Raw genomic sequence first — 27,943 nt, 5'->3', positions numbered from 1 at the left:
TTTGGAGAGCTCGTTTCCAAATTCGGCTCCTTTGCTACTTGAGCGCTCTCTATGTTCAACTAGATTAAACCATAGAAGAAACTGGAAACGCGTCCTGCAACGGATTTGCGCCGAAGAATCGAAGCATGCCTAGATCGGATTTGAATTTGACCGCATGGCCTGCGGAAAATGACCGGTTTCCCTGGATACCAAATGGTCCTCCCTCAACTCAACTGGCCAAGCAATTTCTTTGCACGTTCAGTGTCTCCAAAGATGTCAACGGTGAAACAGTACAAAGAAATCGTTCATTCTAAAATGGACAATCGTTTGAACGCATGGATACTTATTGATTATTTGAGAGCTCTCAAGATTCGCGATCTAGAAAGTAACTAATTTAGCTTGTTCGAAAAATCTTAAAGAAAAATTAGAAAAATACTTACCGATGACTTTTTCTTTTCTTAACTTTTCGCAGGCAAACCGTTCTTCTCCGGTTTGGATGAACACATTTCGTCTGATGATACCGGCAACGGGGGCGTAGGCGCCGGAGGGTACAACCTCCACGGCGGCCAGAACCACCATCAACAGCAGCAGCAGCATCATCACCACAGCCAGCACCATCACAACAACCATCATCACCATCACCACCATCCGGGAGGGCATCATCAGCTGGGTACGTTAGGCGGCTCCCCGGCTCGTTCCTCGCCGCACTCGAACGGCTCGGAACCGACGGAACGCTTCTCGCGGAAGGTGTTCGTCGGGGGACTGCCACCGGATATTGATGAAGGTAGGAATTGTATCTTGCAAATTTTATACTTTTAAATTTTCAAAATAATTGTTTTAAAAAAAGCGATTGCTTAATGCCAACCCAGTTTTTTTTTTGCTAAATTTGAAATTCAAAGTTTAGCATAGACAAACTGCTGTTATTTAAATTTATTACAAACTTATTTCACAGCAACTGACTGTAGTGATTCTTCGATTCTTACGAATCTAAATTCAAGGATTCACTCTTCTTTACACTGACTTTGATTTTTAGAGTTACTTGATTGTCACCTTATCTTCAAATTCAAACTGCAATTCATTTTCTTAATTTTCTAATATGGTACCTACCTACTTGCTTTTTTCGTTGTTCATGCGGAACTTTCGGAACAATCACTGATTTGTTTTTCAAGGAGTAAATATAAAAAACTAATGCAGTTTTGATTTGGAAAATTAACCGCTACGACAGCTGCGGAAACGAAACAAAAATTAGGACAATCCAAAACACGGAAACTGGTAGCGCCATTCTGTGGCCAGATCCAAAACTACAAACGTAAACAACAATGGCCTGTGTCGGCAAGCGCCAGCACATAACGACCGCTTGGAGCCGCCACTAGTTCCCTCTCATTGGAGAGAGAGAATCAGTTGAAAGAGAGAAAATTTTATCCGTTTTGTTATGATCTTGATTTTCGAATTTGATTTTACACGATAAACTTAGAAAACTTTATAAATTGATTTTTTTTTTGTTGCACGGTCAAGAAATGAAACCCAAAATTCAGTTTGAGGAAGGCAAAACATTAAAATCCAATTACGAAATATAAATTTTCACGCATTTTCATATCTGTTTAATTTTTTTAGGGAATTGATCGCCAGTTGCGGACTAGATGTCCAGTTGAGGCGATGATCGCCAGTTTAGGACTTTCAAGTCCAGTTCAGGCGTTGATCGCCAGTTGCGGACTTGAAGTCCAGTTGAGGCGATAGTCGCCAGTTTGGGACTTTCAAGTCCAGTTCAAGCGTTGATCGCCAGTTGCGGACTATAAGTCCAGTTGAGGCGATGGTCGCCAGTTTAGGACTTTCTAGTCCAGTTAACGATGTTGAGTGCCCAGTTAATGCAATGATCGCTAGTGGAATACTTATAAGTCCGATTTAAACTAGAATGATTAGTATCCTTTCCTTTAAGTATGATATTTTAGGGAATACTATTGCGGAACTTCGTATAACACGTAAAAATCATCAAAAGAACAGTTCTTAAACAGCAGACAATGTTATTGAAATCTCAATGATAATACAAATTATCTGAAATATGAAAAGTGTCGTAACAAGTTCATGTCTACTTATTTATAACGCAGAATTGAATAAGGATGGATTTAATTATTCACATTTCATTATGAGCAAAATTTCGCTTAAGGTTCTAAGAAAAATAGTGATTAATAAGTAGATAAGTATTGCCCCCGCTGGTTTAAATGAGAAAGACTGTTAGCGAGTATTCTGTTCAATTTGCGAAAGTCAAGCGTTTAAAGTTTTCAATGGACATTTATTAGTAAAGCCCTCACGCGAAAGTCTGGTAAGCTTTACCGAAATAATCTTGTAGAAATGTGCTATTGAGTGTAACATAGGGTCTGAGTTGAGACTTGTGTAATTTAGATGAAAGCGAGAGCAAAGTAGTAAAGCTTAGATTGTCAAAATATATACGAAATGTTGTAAGCAAGAAAAATTATCAAAACAGGCTCAATCGCTAGAAAGTATTCATATCAGACCTAGGTTTGGAAAATGGAATTAATTCGGGATCAATACAAAAGACCTCATTTTGTGTCAAACGATCGAAATTAACAAGAGGTTTTTCAGGAACTGCTTCGGTGCCGTAAGTTAACTACTTTGCTTCTTCTTTTCAGCGCTCTTTTATCGTTTTGCGATTCACTATGACCCACAACCAATTACGGGTTCAGGAAGATTCAGTAGAGCTTCTTCCAGTGTTTGCCTCGGCCCTTAATAGAAGTCGATTGAAGTGTCCGGCCCGATTGTTTTTCACCAAATCACCAACCAAAATTATAAATAAAATGGAAAAAGGAAAAAGAAAAAGTTTTCGGAGCGACAGGCTGAAAAAAGGAAGCTTATAATCGCAGTTCTGAATGTGGTTTTGTTCTAGGAAACTCTTGATGGGAAATAGGATTGAGTTCTGGGTGCATGATGTATGTGGTGCCTTCTGGTAGTACCCGCGTATGAAATAATCTCAATCAGTGTTCTGAATATCACTCATTTTCAATGAATGTTTCTGATTGCCCTTCGCACCTGAACGTACAGCGGTCGGGTTTCGTTATTGATTGCTACTCGACCTACCCGATCATCGATCGTTCAATTCATCGCTAAAATACAGATCACCTCGCACGATGCTTGCTATCAAAACAGTGCAGCACCATCATCAAATTGGAATCTCACCAATGCGCAATGCATATGGCGAATCTTGTTGGTCTTCGATCAGGAGTGAATGGATCAGGCAGTGAGTGAGTGATACATGAAGCCGATCATTAGCGTATTTTGTTTGATTTGATATACAGCAAATTAATAAATTTATCTGTTGTTATAACGTTTTTTAACATCAGTATGATTAAAATCAAATTGTAGTTGTGTTTGTGAGGGAAAGATGTTCAATTTCGCCGTGTTTTTCAATTTTTACAAGTTCTTTTATTAAACTGTCGTCCGTCACGTTAAAATTACTGAGAATTCATGGTGTTCCTCACAATTGTTTGATTTTTCTCGTCCTGCAAAAAATAATTTTGATTTTCATATAATTCAGGCAGATACTGAGTGAGCTACATTCAGAATGGATCAGTTTGTATCTCAATCATCTCCGATATGCGATGTTTGCTAAACCGATTATTCTGAATGATGCAACTCGGTTTGCATAGCTGATAGGAGCGCTGATCGAGATTGCATACCAGCCAGGCGAAGCAGTTGCGAGAGGCGCTATCCCATTATACAATCAGAATGTTTCCAACAGGAAACGCATCCTGAGTGTTTGTTTTGATTGATATTCAGAACACTGATCTCAATTGAATCCTGCGGTAAGGAGGGATAAAATGAACGGTCATCATCTAACAAATGGTTCCGATTGCACCTATTTCGGGTCCTTAAACGCAATCCTTTCCGATGGTGGACTGGGATTACTGGCATCAGAATCGCACTGTTGAGTGGAAATTTGGTTTATTCCGGCGGGAGATTTATGTCAACAAATTCTCAGCTACGGAGATAGTTGTTCCGTCTGCCAGAGATCGATGCATGGGAATCCGAATGTGTGCCGAAAAGGATGGGTTTGCCCTTAAAAATTCGCCATAGAACTGGAGCGTTTCTGAACCTCTGCTTAGTAGTGGGGCCACATTACGAATGTCACCGGTTGCCGAGGGTCAAACCGGGAAATTGCACTTTTGGGTTACAGAGATTGCCGAAATCTGCCGTCTCGTTGTTCTCTTTCGAAGGGATGGGCTACGCAAGTATCCTTTTTTTTTATTGTATTGAGGTTGAGGCTGGAGTGCAGCCGAATAAGTACCATGAAACTGATTGGCTGAGAAATAACTTGTTTACATTTGTGCACGGAAAACATATTCAAGCCAAATTTGTGGTTTTGAAAATCTCAATGATACACGGTTATCTTTTGGTTCCCAGATTGACTAGTAATCAAAACATAGTCTATGAAATGGACCTAAAATTGTGTTTTCTCGTTTCAACGATCCAATCTTAAGCGAGTTTGTTTTAGAAAACTGAAAACTTTTTGTACTTTCTTGCGTTGAATCAGCTCATACCAAACTCGTGTTGTATGTTTGCAATTGTTTGCTTAGGTCTAGATCGTAAGCTTTTAAAGAGAACAGTAAACAAAAAAAATGAAAAGAATAATAGGCGCAGATCAATGCTTTAGGACGGTATATTTCCAACATGTAATCAATGTCTATCGCAGCTAGTACATTTCTTACGGTGGTGCAGGAATGATAGGATAAATTTAAGCCAGATGTTAACCAGTTTATTGAGAGGAAAAGGCTCTTAGCCTTAAAAATTGAAGTTTAAATAGTTTAGTTTTTTTTTTAGTTTTTTAGCTGGAGATTTAAAGTTCGGGGTAATTGAAACGAAAAAAAAAACAACACAGAGGGGAAAAAGTTGGTGCGAAACATCTGACAGACAGGCATTGGACTTTTTTTTTGGGTTGATCCGTCAATTGACGTTTAATGACGTTAGCTGAATAACTTCTCCAGATCAAGATGATTAAAGGCTGAAGACAAGTGAATCAGTAAATTTTTGAGGCCTTCTTTCAGCCAGATTGCTGATTAAAAATTGATCCACAATATTTTTTCAGCGTTTATGCAGCAAAAAGTGTTTGTTGGACTAGGTGCAGGTCTCATTTTCGATACACCATCCGTGTCCGTGTCCACCCGAACGTTGGCGTAGCTGCTGGATCCAGACGTCAGGATGGTTTCGCTCTCCGTGACTTGTCTCCATCAGGGAATATGTTGCCGAAATATAAAAAAAAACCTTTCTCATATGTGTTAAGATTAATATTTTTGTTAATGAAAATTACCTCTTGGAACATCGCTGGTGTCCGTTTTCCTGTTTGCAGCTGCCGATTGCCGTTCGTCGAACCGGAGAGAGTGCTTCTGGTACGGCGTCCGGGAGTTGTAGTGAGACAGTACGTAGTTTCACCGGCTGGATGCAGTCAAATGGCCCGGTGGCACTAATTTTTTGTTATTGTTGTGGTAAAAATTAAACCAATTGGATAAAAATACACGCATCCATCTTCTAAATACACCGTACAATCGTCTTTTTTCTTTTGAAATCAGAAATTGCATTCAAAACCGCTTTGAAATTTCATATATTTTTGATTTTTTTCAATTCAGTCGATCTATGAACAAGCCTAAATCACCCTGAACAAAACAACTCAGAATTTGCGAAAACCCCTACCATTTATTTCTGAGTTTTGACGCTCTAATTAAAATTTGAGTTTTCCTAGTTTTGGCGCATTTTGAATTGTTTTCCTTCAAATCTGAGCCAAGGAGAATTAGAGTGTAGTGTGTGAGGGTTAAAATTTTGGTTCATTACGTAAAAATTTACAATCGTGTAGAAAAGGAGAATAAAGCAAAACAAAAACGGATTGGAATCGAAAGGGTTGCCAAATGATAACCTTTAAATCATTTTGAAGTATGAAAAATGTGATTTCGTATTAATTATGTAGAACTGCCGATTTATCAATATTGGTTCCTGAAATTAGTCCCAACCCATTTCTCCGACCAGTACAGAGTGCCGTCTTCTAGTTTTAACTATTACCCAACCCAGTTGGCTTAACAATAACAATATTGCTTTGTGGCATAACATTTACTCAGTAACCCATTTTTATGAAGAAACTTACAACCTCGAATAAAAAAACTATAGATTTTATTCAAACAATATTGACGATAATCATATTACATAATTGGTTCAAATACTGAATAGATTTAGAGTTTTAATATGGTCTATAAATGAATTCTAAGAGAACCATACGAGCGTATGGTTAAAATACCTCGTAGACGTCAATTTAAATCGATAGCTGGGAGTCGATTGTAAGTTACAAATCTTGTGCAAACAAATTGTTTACAATTTACCAAGGTCAATCACATCCTTGTAACAGTACTATCATGAATTTATCAGGACAGCTTAACATCAGCCTTTACAATTTACTTAAACTGGTATCATTAAAAAAACAAATTCAATATTGAAATTTTCTTCATATGTTTATGTGTAAAGCGGGTCATAGACTACACAAATGGCATGTACAAATTAGATGATTTTACGACGATTGTTTGATTTATGCTCGCCTACACACGGTACAAACAAACGATTGCTGGCGAAAAGAGCATCAGCAACAACAAAAAACCACAACAGAGGGTGGTTTGTACAAAATATTTCGATCAGGACCGATTTTACCCAAACCGTTTGAGCGCTCATTCAAGCAGTGCCATACACGATGCAAATCCTGTTTACAGCGACAGAATGTCTTCGAATTTCATCGCATTTGTACAAATGTGGTGTAGTCATATGGCCCGCTTAAAACTAAGAAAATTTCACGAAACATAAAAATACATTCCAACTGGCAGCCCTGCTGCCCCCAAAATAGAAAATCAAAACAAAAAAAATTACGCTCTCACCGACAGTTTTTCGCGATTTTAACAACTTTCACCACCTCGTTCGATATCAGCACCGGGGGCAAACGATCCGGAAAATGTGTGGGAACCTTTAGAAGTTTTGAAAAAGTGTGCCAGGTACGTCAAAAAAATTTAAAAAATGTAACTCTCAATTTTTCCATACAAATTTTTGTCTAAAGGAACCATTTTGATGAGCGCCATCTCTTATTGGGAAATGGAACTAGTGTTCAAAAAAACTCACCCCATTGGTTTAGAATTTCAAGTTCAGCTATTTCTCTCCAAGAAACCATTATTTAGCGCGTCGGCACCAAATAAATATTGCTCGTTCATACTAATTAAATATTTTTGTATGTTCTACTAATTTTATACGAGAGTCTTTATTCATTCAAGGGAAGAGTCTATCAGTACAATAAACTGATGTCTTTTATAAAGCGTCTTTTTGCACGGTTTTACGTGATTCCTCAAGAGCAGTTTTTCGGAATTACACGGTTTTTCGCAATTAAAAGCACCTAAAAGCTCATATACGGTTCTCGTGAAAATTTTTGTTATTATATTATAAGCGAAATAAAGTTCATCACGTTCATTTCCACGAGAATTGCAAATGGGCCTTGACGCGGTATCAAAGAGAAAATATTACGCGCCAGCACTGAATTTTATAACCGCCCCATCACTAAATTTTAAATATATTAAACACAGACTTCCGACAAACTAAAACTTCATTTTTTTTGTCGGAAGTCGGAAGTTCGGACATCCGAAGTAAAATTTAGTGCTGGCGGGCGCGTTAATAATACTTCGGAAGTTCGGACACCCAACAAATGAAAATGAAGTACTAGATTGTCTGCAATCAGCTATCAGTTCATTATTAACGTTTCTAAAAATTTTATTTATCGTCTTTTTAAATGAAATTTTTAGAAACGTCGTTGGTTAGAGCAAGTTCACTGGTTGAGATGGAGTTGGAAATTTTGAAGGTTTACATCACATCACAACACATTTGCCGTCCACCGGTGTTGGGAAAATCTGATATTCGAACAGTTTCGTGCTGCAAAATTTGCATCGTATAACACTTTTTGGCTGAGGGTGATAGAAAAACACGATAATTTACAACACCGAACCGAGTGATAGAGCCGGCGTTGCAATTAGTATTTGTGCGTAAAACGCTTCGGTGCTGCCATCTTTCTTATGTTTGAAACCTCGGTTAAGGGAAAAAAAGAGGAAATTAAGCAATCTAAGGATTTTAATAGAAAATATTGTTTCACTTTTAAACAATGAATTCATCACTTAAACTGATACGAATTGCAATGAAGTTAATCAACTCTTTAAAACTTACAGCCAATTTTTTTCATCCCTTGCCAATCGAATACATTTTGAGGCGCAAAGATGCCAGATAGCTGGGTGAATAAATAAATTCTGTTTGTATGTTTTATTTGAACGGTTTTCGGGAGTAGGAAATTGTTTCGCTTTTTTATTTGAAAAAGATATTCCGTCGGAATGTCCGGTAACAAGTTAGGAACGCCGTCTTTAATGGATCCATCATCTTTAGAAAACGGAGAAGAATTCGACAAGTGTCAATCATATCAAACGTAGGGCGTCGTATCGGGAGTAAAATTCAGCTTGTGTCTGAAATATCTATACTTTTTATTTGTCACTTACTTAATTATCACTTTGAAAATGAAAGCTTTAGAAAGAGTTCAAAAACTTTATCAACTCGTGTAATCAAATGCCTTCCAATACAAAACTCCTAATTCTGCAGAATACAGTTTAATATTGGGATGCATTATAACTTAAACAATACTTATTCATACATCTAAATTATAAAATTTTCATATTGGCGCTACTATTTCAAGTTAATGATCAAGTAAAATGAATTTGATTTCAAATTTCAAACGGTGAATTCAAAATACAAAAAGTCATTAAAATAACTGAAAAGCTAATTCTCTTGGCATCGCTGGTTGCTTTCAATTTTATACCTTCGTATTCTATCACACCGGTGGACGGCCAACTTTTTTGGTCTATATTTCACGATAGAAAAATTCCCATCTGTGCTACAGACGTCAAAATTCCTACCACTTTTTCCCAACACCATTGGACTTGCTCTTAGTTGGCAACAAAACACAGACTACCTAGTACTTTACTTTTCTTTGTCGGAATTCGGAAGTCCGGACTTCCGAAGTAAAATTTAGCTATTATAAAAGCTCATAATACGGTTCTCGTGAAAATGAACGTGAAAAATTTTTAGTTAATAATTTTATTGAGAATTTTAATAAAATTTTCAGAAACGTCGCTGGTGAACTGGCAACAAACACAGAATTCTGAAAATCTAGTACTTTACTTTTCGTTGTCGGAAGTCCAGACTTCCGAAGTAAAATTGAATGCTGGCGCGTTATTTTTGCCAGTTGGCAACAAAACACAGACTTCCGACAATCTAGTACTTCACTTTTCTTTGTTGGAAGTCGGATGTTCGGACTTCCAAAGTAATATTTAATGCTGGCGCGTAAATAATACTTCGGAAGTTCGGACATCCGACAAAGGAAAATGAAGAACTTGATTGTCTGGAATCAGCTGGCACTTCATTATTGACGTTTCTAAAATTTTTATTTATTGTCTTTTTAAATGAAATTTTTAGAAACGTCGCTGGTTAGTTGGCAACAAAACACAGACTATCTAGTACTCCACTTTTCTTTGTCGGAAGTCCGGACTTCCGAAGCAAACTTAGTGCTGGCGTGATAAAATTGTCCATTTAAATAAAATGTTTAGAAACGTCGCTGGTGAACTGGCAACAAAACACAGACTTCCCACAATTCTTTGTCTGTATTCTGTTATTCTTCTGTAGTAAAATTTAGAGCTGGCGCGATAATATTGTGAAATTTAATAAAATTTTTAGAAACGTCGCTGGTGAACTGGCAACAAAACTCAGACTTCCGACAATCTAGTACCTCACTTTTCTTTGTCGGAAGTCTTTCGGAAGTCGGAAGTCCGGACTTTCGAAGTATTGTGAATTTAAATAAAATTTTTAGAAACGTCGCTGGTGAACTGGCAACAAAACACAGACTTCCGACAATCTAGTACTTCACTTTTCTTTATCGGAAGTCTTTCGGAAATCGGAAGTCCGGATTTCCGAAGTAAAATTTAGTGCTGGCGCTGCTATAAAATTTAGTGCTTGCGCGATAATGTGAATTTAAATAAAATTTTTAGAAACGTCACTGGTGAACTGGCAACAAAACACAGACTCCCGACAATCTAGTACTTCACTTTTCCATGTCGGAAGTCCGGACTTCCGAAGTAAAATTTAGTGCTGGCTCTATTAAACTTCGGAAGTCCGGACTTCCGACAAACAAAGTTAAGTACTAGATTGTCTGAAGTCTGTGTTTCGCTGCCAGTTCACCAGCGATGTTTCTAAAAAAATGATTAATTAGACAATATTAACAATAATTGCCAATAATCAGTCCACACGAAACGGTAGGTGTTTTAAAAAGGCAACGCTCACGATTGATTCTGTTTTGTAGTCCACATAAAAAAAATAGTTTTATGTTCTCGCGAAAATCTACATGTATGGAAAACTATAAGGGAAAACGGTTAGGTTCACTCAGAAAAGCGAATAACATGGTGGATGTGATGTACTGCCAAAGAAAAATTATAGACAAAAAGGAATCACACAGGAAAAAATCCAGCCAGTGAAAAACAAGCTTTTCTGCTCGGTATATCCGATTACCGACCGGGCAACGCGACCGGAAGCCCCTGCCGACCATTGTGTGTTCGACGTATGGAAGCAGACCCCCGGATGGAGCTTTGCATATGGACACCACACGGAGGCGGTCATACGAAAGCAAGCCGATGAATTGGCCCTGTTTGCCTTTTCTCCGCACCAGAAGAACAAGAAACCGGCAGTTGTAATGCATTGCAAACATTATTATTTCAGATTCGCCTCCTATTTCACGTTACGTTTAACTTCCGGTTTGGCCGGTGCACGTCTACAGAGTGCTGTATCTGTACATGTTAGGAAAGTAGCTATTCGGTTAGTATAGAACTATTCGCTCCGAGGCTTACATACCGATGGTTCACCGTATACGTAATCTGCTGTTTGCCAGGGGAAGTTTGTCCCGTCAGTAGAATTCAACGGACGATGATCTCCTGATTCCAGAGGAATTATTCATAGCTTTAAGTTTCCACCCTTTTATGTTTCAGCTTTCTGTTGAAGTTTGAACTTTTGGATGGTTTTGTGCAAGTGTTTGAAAATGCACAGTTATTATAATATTACGTACAAAAATCAAATGATTGACACAATCTTCCTGTTTTGCGTGGCGTGATTTTCCTCAGCGCCACTTATGGAAAAATTTATGGGCTAAAAAAAACTAACAATATAACAGCGCCAGCACTAAATTTTACTTCGGAAGTCCGGACTTCCGACTTCCGAAAAACTTTCGACAAAGAAAATTGAAGTACTAGATTGTCGAAAGTCTGTGTTTTGTTGCCAGTTCACCAGCGACGTTTCTAAAAATTTCATTAAAATTCACAATATTTCAGAATTCAGAATTCAGACTTTCGAAAGAGTTCCGACAAAGAAAAGAGAAGTACTAGATTGTTGGAAGTGTGTGTTTTGTTGCCAGTTCGCCAGCGACGATTCTATGTTTTTAAATTAAAATTCACAATAAACAGTAAAATTAGTAAAATTTTTATCGACTGGTTGGGTAATGAATAAATTGATTTTCGGCGATTTCAGTCACGAAAAAATCTTAAAACGATTTTTATTTCTTCATCCGACGTTTCGGCATTTATTATGCCTTTTTCAAGGAGTCTATTGATATAACAAAATTAATGATGTGTTTAAAAAGGTGTTACAATAAATGGTGTACTTACTGAAATTTCTCGTTTTAATTGTCCAAAAAGTTTTTTGAATCTGCTAAACTGTCTAATCGGGAAATGTAAGTCCAGTTGTCTGTGGTGTATAACAAAAATATTCAAAGTTGAGCTTTCTACTGGCATGCAATCTTCCTTGAAATCTGTTCTACTTACTATTGATCTGGTTGCGGTGGATATAACACTTTGAAAGTTTTGAAAACGAAAACGGATATAAAAATAATTTTCACTGTTTTGGATGTTGTTTTCCACCTAGCCACTACTGATGTTTGTTGTATTTTGTGTGTTTGTTGTATTTTATATGTTTGGTGTATTATTATGTGTATTGGTGTGTTTTGGTTTGTTTTTGATGGAGTTGAAAATGCCGGCGTAGATGACACTGAGCCCTTCAGTATCAGTCTTCTTATTGACCGTGTTGCCATTCCTCGCGATGTGACACATTTCTAATGTTTGTAGACCGGACACAATAAACAATTGAAGTTTTATCGTTTGACCCATCTAGTACCACAATTTACTTTCTGAACCCAATACAATTATTGTGCATTTTTATAAATAATTTTAAAATGTCGTTGAAAAACTGACAACTGAACACAGGCTTCCGACTATCTACTCAAGCAACCAAAAGTCACTTCACGTTTCTTTGCCGGAAGTCTTTCGGAAGTAGGAAATTCGGACCGATTGTTTCGACTTTCTTTGTCTGCAGCTTTATTCGGTCTAATACCGGATCAAACTTAGACCCAATCGGAACCGATTTTGCGATCTGGACGCGATTGATTGAAACCTCTTACTCCAGTCAACAGATGTCGCTAACGAATAGCACAAGCATTCGCCAATCACTTCCGGTCAATTCGTTTTCCATTCAATACATAACGGGAAGGTCGCTGACTGGCATAAATTAGGCCATATCATGTCTCCTATGGTAGCAGGCAACAGCTGGAAGTAGCCAGAGTCAGTTGACACGGCTAGGTGTCAAAGCATGTCAGCGGAAAGTTCCCCGCAGTCCCCACCGGGAAACCCGAACCTTCAACAAAAGACAACGGATTCTGGCAAAGAGAAGCTCCGGAAGCTTTCGACCAATCACTGCCCATTATCTGTGGGTGCGTTTTCCCGGGAGGGGCCATCGGCGAGGGCAGTAAATTTAAATGATGTTTGAATTGAGCATTAAATGAGATTTAATGGATACCGTCATCGTTGACACACTGGTGTCTTATTGGCGTTGGGTTTTGCATGGGCATGGGCATGGGTCAGGAAAAGCGAACCTCCGTCCTAGCCGTTGGGTCCTGGAGCCTAGCGTCGGGATCATTTTCTATTATACCGGAAAGTCCGGGAAATTTCGCTTGTTGGCATTAGCGATGCCCTCTGTTGCCTGCCAGTTGCCGTCAGCTAACGAGCGATAGTACCTAGCAGCAGCCAAACGATGGACGACGATGATGATGATGAAAGATGATGGCACTTTTCTTTTTGGAAGGATGGTTTGGACCACATCACGCTCCATTTCCGGACCGACAATCTGCTTTACTTCACGGGGAAAATGCAGACCATCGTCGGAATGCAATATGCGCTGCACCATCATCAGATGCCGACAGTGGCTGGAAGTGCCGCAGATGGTTTTTGTGGGTCCCGGAAGAAAGCTAACAAATTACTTGTTAGTACTCACAACTGCTCACTCGTACTTATGATTAAAGCTCCGGCAATGTTTTTTTTCCTCTGTTGTACAAACGACGATGCCGTCAGTTGTGCTGGCTGGGATGGCTGATTTGCTTGCGCTTCCGGTTTCGAAAGGACTTCTGTTGCTCTACATTGCTATGTATGTAGTGACTCCAGAGAACGTCGACGATTCCGGAGAATGATGATGATGATGATTATGACGTTGATGGACATAAAATGGTCGCGAGACCGTTGAGTCGTTTGAAAGACGGAAATCACGGCAGCTAGGGCAGCTTTTGGAGAGTCTGACCCAAAGTTAACACGATGTGATCCGGCTAGTCTACTGGGTATTATGGAAAGCTATACTCGCTGCCGCTAATCAATTTGCAGGTTGGCTGAGGTTGATTGAAAACTGCTTTTTAGGCCGATAGCAGATTTTCAGTTGTGTCGGATTCTTCTCTCACTCTTCTGGACCACAATATCAATAAACATCTATCACCGCCAAAATTCGGTAATCAACTGACCCATTTTCGTTTTTCTTTTTTTTTCTTTAACCGTTTCCGAAAAGGCCTTTTACACGCTCAGAAAATAATATTCAATTGAATGTATATATTGATCAAAAGGATTAACAATTGTTTTAAACCATTCTCATCTGTATCCTACAATCTCCTTCTCCCCTACTCTCCAAAGATTATTTATGCATCATATTTTATTAGGGAAAATGACTCTTCAATAATTTTTTTTTGTGTTTTTGTCTTCTGCAAGTTTCAATGTAAACCAGTTTTGTTTCTCATCATAAAATTAAACAATTTCGGCATTTTTTTCTATTCCTTCATAGCCACAATTTCATCCTATCTTTTGTTGACAAGCTGCTAATACGACTACCCCTTTTCTGATTCATTCTTGTTTGTTCTGCTTGTAATTTTATATCTTATCTTCGAAATTATTATTTACTTGTTAACTTCAATTTATCACACCCATTTATATTGAACTTTTTTTCACTTATCTTTCAGTTGCTTGTCTGCTTTTATCTTCACATTTTCAAATTCATATTTTTTTTTTGTAAAATTGTTTCTCGTAATATTTTTTTCCGTTTTTTTATTTGTATTTATACTTTTTTATTGAATAATTGATTTTTTTAGTTTTTGCTTAATTTTTTTATTTTTACATTGGATTTTCTTCTTAATTTTTTTCAAAGCCCTCATAGTTTTTATAACTTTTTTTTATGGTCATCTTCATCATTCATGCACTCCACAATCAATAAAATCAATACATTTATGCCGTGGAGGCATAAAATTTAAACTCAATCAATAATCACAGTAAATCCTTCATAGTATTTATTTTTTTTTAAATAATGTTCCAACATTTTTTCTACACTGCAAAAAATCCATATTTAAATCGTATGTTTCTCCACACATACGATTCCAAAATTATTCAACACATTGATTTCATTAGAATAAAATGATAATTAATATTTTCACACATAAACTTTATGTGAGAAAAATAAACTGGGCTGGCTGTTCTAAAATGAACGTGCGAAAGCTGTCCAAAGATCATCGAAAATCTTTTTCGATGATATTTTTTCTTCATTCAAAATGGCGCGAACGCAAAATCGGATTGAAAAAGAAAATTTGTCGGATAATCCCAACCCCCTGTTGATCCTACCGACTGCGCCATTGTCGGATTCTTCTCTCACTCTTCTGGACCACAATATCAATAAACATCTATCACCGCCAAAATTCGGTAATCAACTGACTCATTTTCGTTTTTCTTTTTTTTTCTTTAACCGTTTCCGAAAAGGCCTTTTACACGCTCAGAAAATAATATTCAATTGAATGTATATATTGATCAAAAGGATTAACAATTGTTTTAAACCATTCTCATCTGTATCCTACAAGTTGTACCCAGTGATTGAAATCCTCACCAATTTTCTCATCAGAGGCATTCAAAATACACACTTTGAGGCCTCGCATAGCTATACAGGAGACGATACATATACATTCATTCAAACCTCCCCTCATGAGGAGGATCTGCTCTGAGAGACACTATCCGTTTGCTGCCCCGAACGAACTCTCTCAACGTTCGGTTGCTACATGATGCATGAAGAAGACGAGGCACACATACTCATTTACGTTGTTGAATTTGAATAACTCGAGCCGACCGCAAAGGTTGAGGCAACAACAAAAACAACCGAACTTATTGCGTTGCACGGCCCGCAACGTATGGTGAAAGAGGGGGGAAGAAAAAGAAATGAAAAAACTAGCTGCCTGCGTGCGGTTGCTGTGCAATAATAGCAATAGCAGAAAATCCTCACGCATTCGATCCAGGCACAAACGAGGAGACTCGGGTTTGCTCTGCCTTTTGAATTCGGTTCCCTCAAGGTTGTAACAGGAGATGAGTGAGAGCCATTCGTTTGGTTTTTTGGATTCGCTGCCTCGAATGTATATTGCTTCATGAAGGCGGCCATGTTGAGAGCGTATACATCATCGGTTTTGTCGTTTTCGCTGCCTCAAAGCAACCTTTGCTTCCGAGTAAAGCGTTGAGCGAGAGATGGTTGATCAACTCATGCTCAGCAAAATTCAATCACTGGTTGTACCACAAGAAAATTTTACTGTATCCGCTTATCAGATTGTTCTGTGACTACAATATTAAGGGTTTGGATAGCTAAATTTTGCCGTCAGGAACGAACCTTTCGAGCAAAAACCTGACTCTGGTGCGCCTTTGTAAAATTATCCATTTATTCATTATTGATACGAAATGAACAGGAATGAATTTTTATCTTGCTTGAAGAGCGCAGTAAGGAACAAGAAATTGGCTGTGAGCTGACCGCAAAACACAGACTTACGACAATCTAGTACTGCATTTTTTACTTCGGAAGTCCGGACTTACGGCTTCCGAAAGACTTCCGACAGAGAAAAGTGAAGTGCTAGATTGTCGGAAGTCTGTGTTTTGTTGCCAGTTCACCAGCGACGTTTCTAAAAATTTTATTTTTCTACACAATAAAATAAGGTGTTAGCGCGATAATATTCAAATTGTTTTCGTTGGTGAACTGACAGCAGAACTGACTTCCAGCAATCTATAACCCTATAACTTCATTTTTCTTTATCGGAACTTAGTCGGAATTTGGAAGTCTGGATTTCAGAAGTAGAGTTTAGTGCTGGTGCGATAATATTGTCCATTTAAATCATTTAAACTTTTAGAACCGTTGCTGGTAAACTGGCAGCAAAAAACAAACTTCGGAAAATCTAGTATAACAGCGCCAGCACTAAATATTACTTCGGAAGTCCAGACTTCCGGCTTTCGATATACTTCCGACAAAGAAAAGTAAAGTACGAGATTGTCGGAAGTCTGTATTTTGTTGCCAGTTCACCAGCGACTTTTCTAAAAAAAATATTTGAATTCACAATAATGTCTATTCAAATGAATGTTTAAGAGACGTCGCTGGTTAACTGTCAGCAATACACAGACTTCCGACAATCTAGTACTTCACTTTTCTTTGTCGGAAGTATTTCGGAAGTCGGAAGTCCGGACTTCCGAAGTAAAATTTAGTGATTGAAAATGCACAATAAAAGAGTATCGAACCTTTGACAGCCACTATTATCGTGCCAGTATTAAACTATTGTGCGTCCAAATCAAATTTATTGCGGGCGCGTTAATATTGTGTATTTAAAAAAAAATAAGAAAAGTCGTTGGTGAACTGACAGCAAAACACATACTTCCGAAAATCTAGTACATCATTTTTCTTTGTCGGACGTCAGGACTTCCGGACGTCGCTGGTAAACTGACAACTTGACACAGACTTCCATCAATCTAGTACTTCATTTTTCCTCATCGAAAGTCAATCGGAAGGCGGAAGTCCGAACTTTGGAATTAAAATTCAGTGCTGGCGTGATTGTATTTCGAATTTAAACCAAATTTTTAGAAACGTCATTTTAGGCAAAATTTCCGCGTATGTTTGGATATCGTACCGCTATTAAGCCTACCCCGATTCTGAGGTGAACTGGCAGTATTAAATTTCCAGCACTGAATTTTACTTCGGTAGTCTGGTCTTCCGACTTCTGAAAGAATTCCGACAGAGAAAAGTGAAGTACTAGATTATCGGAAGTCTGTGTTTTCATCAGCGACGTTTCTGATTAAAATTCACTATAAAACACAGACTTTCAACAATCTGGTACTTCACTTTTCTAAATTTAGTGCTGGCGCGATAATATAGTGAATTTTAATATTTTTTTATAAACATCGCTGGTGAACTGAAAACTGAACACAGCCTTCTGAAAATCTAGTACTTTATTTTACTTTGTAGAAAGTCAGTTGAAAGTCCAAAGTTCAGAAGTTATTTTTAGCGTTGGCGTGATAATATTGTGCGTTTAAAATAAATTTTAGAAACGTCATTGGTTGACTGACAGCAGAACACAGACCTCCGACAAGGAAAAATGATGTACCTACGACGTTTCTAAAAATTTGAATTAAATGCATAATATTTGTTTCTTAACTGATATACTTATTTCTAAACCTATTGATCAGAGAATAGAGAAAATTGGTAACACGCGGAAGCAACTACCAATCGTTATATGGGTAATAGATTATTTCCAATGTTGGATCCAAACACATTTTCCATTACAGGATAACTGTTGCAAGCTGCACAGTCGGCCTGTCATATGTGTGGCTGTAAAACGTCTCCTTGAAAGGAAGAAAATTGAGTCAGGTGCATCCACTACGGTACCCACCTTCGGCACACGGGTCTCTCCGTCCCAGTTCTACTTCCGATTGGCACCGAACCATCGCGGATACCGCTTTGTGGAAAATGGTGCTCGGTCGGTTGGATAGATATGAAAGAATTTCTTTTACCCTTTTCGGGAAGCCATTTTTTCTGCTCTTTTCGGTTAGTTTTTCCTGCTCTGTTTCTTTTTTTATGGGGTACTAGAGCATCGAGAGGCAAACGGCTTTCGAGGTTGGAAATATTTCGAACAAACGGAAGAGGACGCCCCGCCGGGGGAGATTTATGAAGGATGCTCGTTCTCCGGTGCTTTCACCCGACGGTGGTGCTTCGTTTGTTCGCAGAGCCACTTGGCCAAGGAATGGGCTCCCTCTCACAACTCTTTGTGTGAAGCAGTCAAAGGAAGTTGCTTGTTGGAGACCAGTTATGGTGGAGGATAAGGAAAAAAAGAATTCACGGACGAGTACGAGAGCAGCGACAAGTTTGTTAAAAGGACACTTTAATTTTACCAGTGCACTTGATTTTGTGCTGCCGGATGGGTTCTTCTTCTGATTTTTTTTATTCAGTGTTCTAACATGAAGAACGATTCGCGCACAAAAGCCATACACCGGTGGCCGGAAAACCGGGAATGATTTTGATTGTTATCGTTGGCCGTTTTCTCTCTCCTTTCCTCGAGTCCTATATGGCCATCGTGCAATCGGAAACTGTTCGGTGTCCTACCTTCCAGCGGGCCGTAATAGGTGGAAGATGGATGAACATGCCGGCAATAATCTTATGATTGGAGAGCTTCCTTTGAGCTAGTTGACCCAGAATCCGGAATTGAATGTTCCTTCGTTGGTAAGCCGGGTGTTCGAGCTAGTGACGTGAGATAGCATTTTTAGTTTTATTATTTCCAACATGTAAGTTTGCTTTTGAAATAATTTACCCTATAGAGCCAATATTCTTCAATCATCTCTCATCCTTGATTACACAAACGAACTGTTATGAAAATATTATTGGCTGTTCTTAAATTTCTAGAAAGCTTCAATCGGTTCCTTATTTATGATGTACAGAAGCAATGAATGTGCTCTATTTGTACAACAAATTGAACTCTAATGGAATGTACACAACTCCCGTGTTTCTACCGTAAGACAACTCCGGTCGCCATCTACCTTCATTCCAGGAAACTGCCCCAAAATGAAAACACATTTTATTACATTTTTGCTGGGAAGGAGTACCCTTCCATGCAAAGAGGAAGCGGAAGGTTTCCCATCTCGTCGTCAGCAATTATTGCATTCTTGTACGGGGTGGGGGTGGTTTGAGCCGTCGATGTTACCCGACAAATGTCTCCTCTGTAGGTCTAACATTAACCAACCGATGTTTCAGGTCATTCCTGTTTGGTGCCACTACACCCGATTGTTGGCTACAAGTTGTCCATATACCAGCCCCGGCCAAAGTTATTGCCTTTCGGTCCGAAACAAATGAACGAGCCGGGTTCAGTAAATTAAGACTTGAAAAATGTAGACAATGGACGCTGGGTTAGGAATTTATAGAGCCATGCTACACGTTGCCAAATCGTTTGGTTCATTTAGTACGTTCGTACTGGTGAATAAGTATGCAATTTCCACAGGAACAGTGTCTGATGTTTTGAAAAAGTTCAACCTTAATACAGTATAGCAAGAATCTGAACTAGCACCAATATTATCGTGCGAATACTAATGTTTTTTCGAAAGTCCGGACTTCCGATTTCCGAACATATTTCAAACAAACAAAATGAGGTACTAGAATATCGAGGTGTGTGTTCTGCTATCTGACAATTTGATTAGAATGGACAATATTATCACGACTGTACAAATTATTATCGCGCCAGAACTAAATTTTACTTCGAATGTCCGGACTTCCGACTTCCGACAAAGGAAAATGAAGTACTTGACTGTCGGAAGTCTGTGCTCAGCTGTCAGTTCACCAAAAAGTTTTTTTTCCTTTTTTTTTGAGGTTTTGAACCACGGTCAAACTTTAATTTGAGTACTAAAAAAGGGGCGTGTGCAGTCAGTTTGATCAAAGGTGACTTTAAAAAAAAACAAGAGCTTCGCGAGCGAGTTCTGCGGTTTTGAGAAACGCATTTGAATCAATGAAAAAAGTTTTCGGCTATTAGACCAGAGAAATAAAGGAGGAAAGTGTATTTGTAGCCTCTGTTAACCAGATGCTGACGTCCTGAAACGTCGAGCGGAAGAAGTATTGTCCATTGAAATGAAATTTTAGAAACGTCAATTGTGAACTGGCAACAAAACTCAGACTTCCGACAATCTGGTACTTCATGTTATAATGGCGTTCTGTGACTTTCATGCGTTTCACGGAGCTCTCTTCATTCCGACGCCACCTTTGATCAATCTGACAGCAACTTTTCTAGGAATCCTAGAGCGCAATTCTCTCAAAGAGAAAAAAAATGCGCTTTTTACTTCTTCTTTAGGTTAACACCCAATTTTTGAAGAAAATACCCGTCAAACGTTTGCCCTTGTTCTCGGCAAAAAAAATCGTTAAACAATCACTAGGTGTCGCTTTAAATGCATAAAGTTGAATTCTATCGCACCAGCACTTGATTCACTTGATGTGAAGTATTAGATTGTCGGAAGTTTGTGTTTTGCTGTCAGTTTACTAGCGACGTTTCTGAAAATTTGATTTCAATGCACAAATAATTATTTGTGCATTGAAATCAAATTTTTATCAACGTCGCTAGTAAACTGACAGCAAAACACAAACTTCCGACAATCTAATACTTCACATTTTTTCGTCAGATATCTGTCGTCAGTCGGAAGACAGGATTCCGACAAAGAAAAATGAAGTACTAGATTGTCGGAAGTTTCTCTTTTGCTGCCAGTTCACCGGCGTCTTTGCTCAAAATTTCATTTAAATGGACAATCACTTCAGACGTCCGGACTTCCGACAAAGAAAAGTAAAGTACTAGATTGAAAGTCTTTGTTCTGCTGTCAGTTCACCAACAAAGTTTCTGAAAATTTGTTTTGAATGCACAAGAACACTGTTTGAGACATTTGCTTAAAATAAAACTTATGCTGTGAGTTTAGTCTTTTATATTTTAAATTATGTGGAAGTTTTTTGAAAAAAATAATTTTGAAAAAAATTTACATACTGAAACCTGAAAAAAGTGCCATGTCATGTGTGCTTTAATTATAACCTGTTAGCCTACCCGGCCACACAGAAAAAAAAACTTGTCGCAGCTCTTTGAGGCATTCTTAACCGCCGTTGAATCTTGGCAAGTACCGTGTTGAGTGCGTCATCAATTGACACCCATAATCTCCTGGCCCAATTCTCACCTCGTATAAAGTGGGAATGCCCGGACATGCTGCGTCTACTGATGACGACGATGCAGGCTGTCATACGCCACACCACGTTCGTCGCATTTTCATTTGTGCTGTACTACACGCTCCGAGGGACTCATTACGACAACTCGTTACAAACGCCTTCATCGACACACGAACGGGGAAGCTCGGGAAGCAAGCGGAAATGGGACAATTCAGGGACGCAAAAAGTGCTGAGCTGGACAAACGGAGACCACAAACGGACATGTGCCGCCACCACCAGCGGGACGAATCGTCCGGAGTCTCTGCTCGCCTGTGTCCAATGTGTCTGTGGGTGTATGGCTGGCTGTGGTGTGCCGCACATAATCAGCCATTACCACCAGCAGCAGCATTTTTGTCGACGGATTTTCTTTTTGGATGAAACGTTCACACCAACTGGGTTATAAAAAAGGCTACCCCAACATAATTAAAATGCACTGAGGGGAAAGATCGATTTTCATCCTCCTAGGCCGCAAATTCTTGGACACAGATTGGCATGGTGGCTTGATTTTATCAGCAGTATCACGCTGAGCCTGTTTCCCTCACATCCTTGTCGTCCGCTTTTCCTCGCTTCTTCGGGTAGATCCTTCGAAAATCTCATTACTCAACACACGGTGTGAGTATGTGGTGCTTATGTGCTTATTAGTTGAGGGGATCCATCTTCCCTCTCTGCATGGTGGATAGGCACCGGAGTGTACTTTAATCAACAGCAATGGCAGCTTTTTTCCCCGACATCAGCAACATTGATGGGATGGAAGATGATGATGGGTCGTCAGAACATCTCATCTCTAAGTACCGAACCAGTCACTCTCTGTAACTTTCGACTTTCTTATTTTTTTCTCCTCCCGTTCAATCTTGATGACGATAATGATGTCAAACGAGGCTCTTCTTTCACGTTTCCGCTCCGGCAGCTTCACTTTCACTTTCGTTGACTGCTTCAAGACTTTCGAAACGTGCCAGCAGGATGGCATCGGTTCTTCTGGTTGTTGTTGTTGTTGTTTGTGTAGAACGCCAAAACTGGTCTATATATGGCGACAACAATCGTAGATGATGAAATATCCTTTCCGATACCAGGTAAACTACTTAATTTATCACAGATTGTAACGTCGATAAGAACTAGAAGGAACACATTGCTCTGAGTTTTACTTTCACTGATTGTCTTAAAGCAGGAGTAGAGGTCTTACGAATTTAAGAACCTTCTTTTCATACATAAACAGCAAAGTGGTCCAGGAAAAACGAAGTCTTCCGACATTTAAACCTTGAGGCTCAAATTGTTCTTTGATTGCCATAATATCCCATGGACTTATTTGTGTAGGGTTTAGCTTAAAAATAAAAACCTAAGATTTGATAAGGTCCAACAGAGAAAAAAAAACCTGAGACGGAAGGTTTTTAACTTAGCGTTGGAACGAGAGGTCCAACAAGGAAAATTATAGACGGAAGGTCTTAAACTTAGAGTTGGAACGGTAGGTCCAACAAGAAAAATTTAAGATGGAGTTTCTTTAACTTAGTTGAAACGGAAGGTCCAACAGAGAAGAAGTTAAGACAGAAGGTCTTTAACTTAGCGTTGGAACGGGAGGTCCAACAAGAAAAAGTTGAGACGGGAGGTCTTTAACTTAGCGTTGGAACGAGAGGTCCATCAAGGAAAAGTTGAGACGCAAGGTCTTTAACTTAGCGTTGGAACGGGAGGTCCAACAGAGACAAAGTTAAGACGAAGGGTTTTAAACTTAGCGTTGAAACGAGAGGTCCAACAGAGACAAAGATAAGACAGAGGGTCTTTAACTTAGCGTTGGAACGGAAGGTCCAACAGAGACAAAGTTAAGACGGAAGGTTCTTAACTTAGCGTTGGAACGGGAGGTCCAACGGACAGAAAGTTGAGACGGAAGATTCTTAACTTAGCGTTGAAACGGGAGGTCCAACAAGGAAAAGTTGAGACGGAAGGTCTTTAACTTAGCGTTGGAACGAGAGGTCCAACAGAGAAAAAGTTGAGATGGAAGGTCTTTAACTTAGCCTTGGAACGGGAGTTGAGACGGAAGGTCTTTAACTCAGCATTGTAACGGGAGGTCCAACAGAGAAAAAGTTGAGATGGAAGGTCTTTAACTTAGCGTTGGAACGGGAGGTCCAACAGAGAAAAAGTTGAGACGGAAGGTCTTTAGCTTAGCGTTGGAACGGGAGGTCCAACAGAGAAAAAGTTGAGACGGAAGGTTCTTAACTTAGCGTTGGAACGGGAGGTTCAACAGAGAAAAGAAAGGTCTTAGGAATATTCAATCATTGATTTGAACTCGTAATTTGAAGTCTTGAGCTTTGACTGGCGACAAGTCTAATTAAGGCTTTTTTGCGATGGCGAGTTGTTTTTGTAAAGTTAAGGTAGAATAGCCAATTGAAGTTGATAATAAAATATTTTCGTTAAAATTGTTTCAACCAGAAGTGTTATATTGAAACTTTAGAACCTCTTAGGACCTTTTTGACTGAGCTTACAGGATGCGTCCATAAAAAAGTAGATATTTACGGATGCAAAATAAAAAAAACTGGATTCATTAGCAGAAGCAGAATTTTTTTTTGGATACTGTTAAAAAAAAGTTACGAGCCTCATCGAAAGTGTCATATTGACGCTCTAGAGCTGATAAGGAATATGTGCGTAGAAAAACAGAATTGAAGAGGATTTGATGGAATTTCATCAAATGATTTTCCTCAATTTTGAACAACTTGTCGGAACTTCGTCGGCCGAAATCCCGTGACGTCGTGCGGTCGTGATAACATCTAAGTATGTATGTACATTAGGGTGGCAATGGATGCATGAGAAATATTTCATGATCGAATTTTGAAAACCGACCATATCAATTTGCAAAATTTCAGCTCCGTCGGGCTTCATTTATGGGTGACCGTTTCAATCGAAAAAGCTCACTGAAGAAGAGTTGCTATCGAAATACCGGTATCTGAACTTTTCTTATATCTACCGTGCCGTGGTTGAACTAATGCAAATTTTTGCACCGGGAATTTTTTTTGTACCAATCTACAAAAAATGTGTATATGTAGTCGGTTTTCGAAATTCGCATGCACCCTAATGTACATACCTTTCTGTTTTTCAATGCCTGTGTCGAACTTTACTTGTTCGAATGTTGCTGATTTGCCAAAAGCAAGGGTTCTGCGAAACCTGGTGGGTGTTTTGCAGATTTATTACAACTGCTGTGTGGATTTCTGTAGCTACTAGCACTCGGTCAGTAAAACATAGCTGCGCACTTCAACTTCATTGTATTATCAGATCGACACCGTTTACGTTTTATAAATGAACCACTGATAGTTCCTCCTATGCCACGCTACTTTGAATGGCCAAAAACAACAGAACGCGACGACGCGTGCGGAAGAGGGAAAATCAAATCAACTTGCAAAACTGTATATGCCATTGTCCAATGCTATCGGAATGGAGTGCTAACAATGTTTAGTTTTCGGTTTGTCTGGGTTCACCGGAAACTGGAAGGGAACAGACACCCTCGCGAAAATGGTGTTTTGGACCATTCCGAACAAAAGCGTTTGTTCCAAATCTAAATAATGAAAATGGATAGCTTCATTATTTTTGCATAACTTCAATGAGTGGCCGATCAGGCTGTGGGCAGCAACATTTGAAAGCGGGGCCGGGAGGAAAGTTCCGCCGATAGAAAAGGATTCCACGGTCGGCAACTTCTGGCACCGATATCCTAGAAAATTGTGCAATCATTTCCCATCGCAAACGAATGGCCACTGTAGGTCCGATGGAAGTCCACCGATATTTTATCCACCCCGTAGAAAGTCTAAGGCCAGGGATCCCGATCAGGAGAGTATATCAAAACGACTTATCAACTACATCTTATCGAGATATTATTATCTTGCTCAGGTATAGCATTGATATCAAAATCTTTGTTTTTGTCGTTTCGAAAAAATGATCTCATTCTTTTGATGCAAAAAGTTATTTTTTCTGCCTCAAATTGCCAGCTTCGAAAGCTCTTAAAGCTCTCATTCAAATGCATCCGACATGGTTCTGTGGTAGCGTGCACGCTTCTCATCCGGCAGGTCGAGTTTCGAATCTCTAGGTTGTACCCAAGCTTTCAAGAATTGCAAGTTTGAAACAACCAATGCAAGTTTGAGTACAAGGCCGGATTCAATGAAATCTTGCATACAAGTACTTCTCAGCAAACATAAAATTGCGTTAGAAATGATAGCTCAAGTCGTTAAAAATGTTAATGCGAATCGTAATTCCTACCAAATAAGTAAAAGATCGTAAAAATCGTTACTTAAGGGCGGTATAAATCGGATATGATAAAAAGTCCGCCATGTTTGCAAATTTGTTCCCTCTGCGATCAGCAGTGAAACCAGTTTGCTAAAAATCAGATGGTTCATTTGGAAAATTGTCCAATGAGAGAAGCAGAAAATATTGTCGCTGGCAACGGTTTGCATGCATTGAGAGCAAATCTTGCGCTCTCTCGCATACTTTGAGGACGTACGAATAAGGTGTTGAATATCGTCCAATTTGTATAATTCTTATCGCTTAAGCAAGAACGTAAAAATATGTTTGTATATTGCCTCCACTTTGGTACTTAAATGCTGTTTTTTCGAGTTTTATGCGATGACTCTAGAATGTATTTCAATGAAACGTATAACAAAGTTTGGTGCGAAATATACATAAAAAAATGTTCGTTGGGTTGTATCCACATTGAACTTTGCAAAAAAGCTTGTATACAAGATTCAAATTTTTGTCCTTTGATGGTAAACATCCTATCTGATTGAGTTATAATCTTGATATAATGTTATCAAAAGGGTGACTTTTTGATAAAATTCGGGATATATTAACATACTACAGTACTAAATTATATAATATTTTGATATGAACAAGTTGAACATCAAAATATCTTATCTTGATGCAATTTTGTTTGTCTCTTCTGATCGGGATGTTAAGACCATCCGAACGAATGTGTGCACTCACGTTCTGATGGGAAGGACCACATAGGAAACGGGGTACGGGTGACGTTAAAATATGTGCACACCAACGCCACGACAAGGTACCTATAATACAGTGCAGTGGATCGGTCCGGATAGCAAGATGTTAACCAGGTGGGTTGCGACAACTTAGGGGACCATTCATAGCTAATCCGATTGACTTGGTTTTGTGCTTTAACCATCCTCCATGGCATCATCATTGCTCTCCGCTGCAGTCCGTACCGAATAATGAGTCCTGAATAAAAAAAACCCATATTAGATATAAATCCCCAACCACAATGCAAAATGCAGTTGTATGTAGTGTACGTATTTGAAAAAAAAATGAAATGTCGTTCATATTGCGATTATCATTTTTGCTCGTCAGTTTCGTGACCATAGAAACACTGATGAATAGAAATAATTCCTGAATGATTTTCTCCTCAAGGGATTAGTTATCATTGTTGTTTGCCTTTATCATGATTGATTGTGATTATTACATGCTGCTTGCTACTATTGTCTTTAAAAAATTGTAGAATTAATTTTTTTTATAAATTAAACATGTAGATAAGAATTAAATACCAGAATTAAACACCTAAACACGAACCTGCTATAACAAGCGATGGAGAGTTCCATACAAGTTCTACAAGGGTACCATATGGAAAAATTAATAAAGCATGGATCACGCAAAATCTGGACGCATTAAAAAGTGTCTATCTCGAAGCTGTGTAAAGGAAATTAAAATGTTTTGTACCTAAAATGTAAGGTTTTTATTGCACTTAAAAGGAAAAATAATGAAAAAATTATTCCGATGTTGTTTTGATGAAATTTCGAACTTCTCGTCGAGTACCACTCATCATAGTTTGGACACCCTATTCACTGAACTCGGCGGCCATTTTGTTCCACAATCTCTTCATCTCTGTTGCATTCCGAGTCGTCATACCGTTCTTCTCCATCTTCTGCTTGACAATTGCCCAAAATTTTTTGATAGGGCGGAATTGAGGGCAGTTAGGTGGGTTGATGTCCTTTTCGACAAAATCCACCCGTTGACCCGATACCACTTTAGTACCTCTTTGTTGTAGTGGCAGCTTGCAAATTTGGCGAAATCTTTGTCGTTCCTTTGTGAGATCTAATGTACGGAAAAAAACGTTTTTCAGGCACTCCTTTTTGTACATTTCGGAGTCCATGGTCTTGTTTTTCACAAAAACCGTGGTTTTTCGTCCGCAGCTGCAAATATCTTGCCAGATCAAAAACTTTCTTGCCAACTTATCGGCAAAAACGAATTTGATCATGGCGGGGACATCACCCCAAACAGTGGCTTTGTCAAATTTCTGGCCAGGAAGCCACCCAAAATCCATCTTTAAGAAGTGCGTTTCGTCATCCATGATGATGCATCCGTCGTACGTCGTTAGAACCTTGTTGTATAACTTCCGGGCCCGTCCTTTGGCTTCAACATTCTTCTTCAATGTACGGTTTGATTGCTTACTGGCCCAACAAGATCGTATTCCTTCGCGCAGACGAATCCTTCTGACGGTGCACCGGTCGGCATT

At 38.9% G+C, this 27,943-nt stretch overlaps 1 protein-coding gene across 2 annotated transcripts in view; it reads left to right on the top strand.

Annotated features, from left to right (window-relative positions):
- The window catches only part of LOC129753988 (translational regulator orb2), a 924,966-nt gene that overhangs the window by 877,279 nt on the left and 19,744 nt on the right, over window positions 1–27,943 (top strand). For both annotated transcript variants that reach the window (XM_055749925.1, XM_055749864.1), the window contains exon 6: window positions 452–763. In XM_055749925.1, the coding sequence (XP_055605900.1) occupies window positions 452–763 (312 nt within the window). The remainder of the gene's footprint in view (window positions 1–451; window positions 764–27,943) is intronic.

This window comes from Uranotaenia lowii, chromosome 1 (assembly GCF_029784155.1).
Source record: "Uranotaenia lowii strain MFRU-FL chromosome 1, ASM2978415v1, whole genome shotgun sequence".
Lineage (NCBI taxonomy): Eukaryota > Metazoa > Arthropoda > Insecta > Diptera > Culicidae > Uranotaenia > Uranotaenia lowii.
The sequence above is the reverse complement of the archived record's forward strand: the minus strand, read 5'-3'. Positions and strand labels throughout refer to the sequence as shown.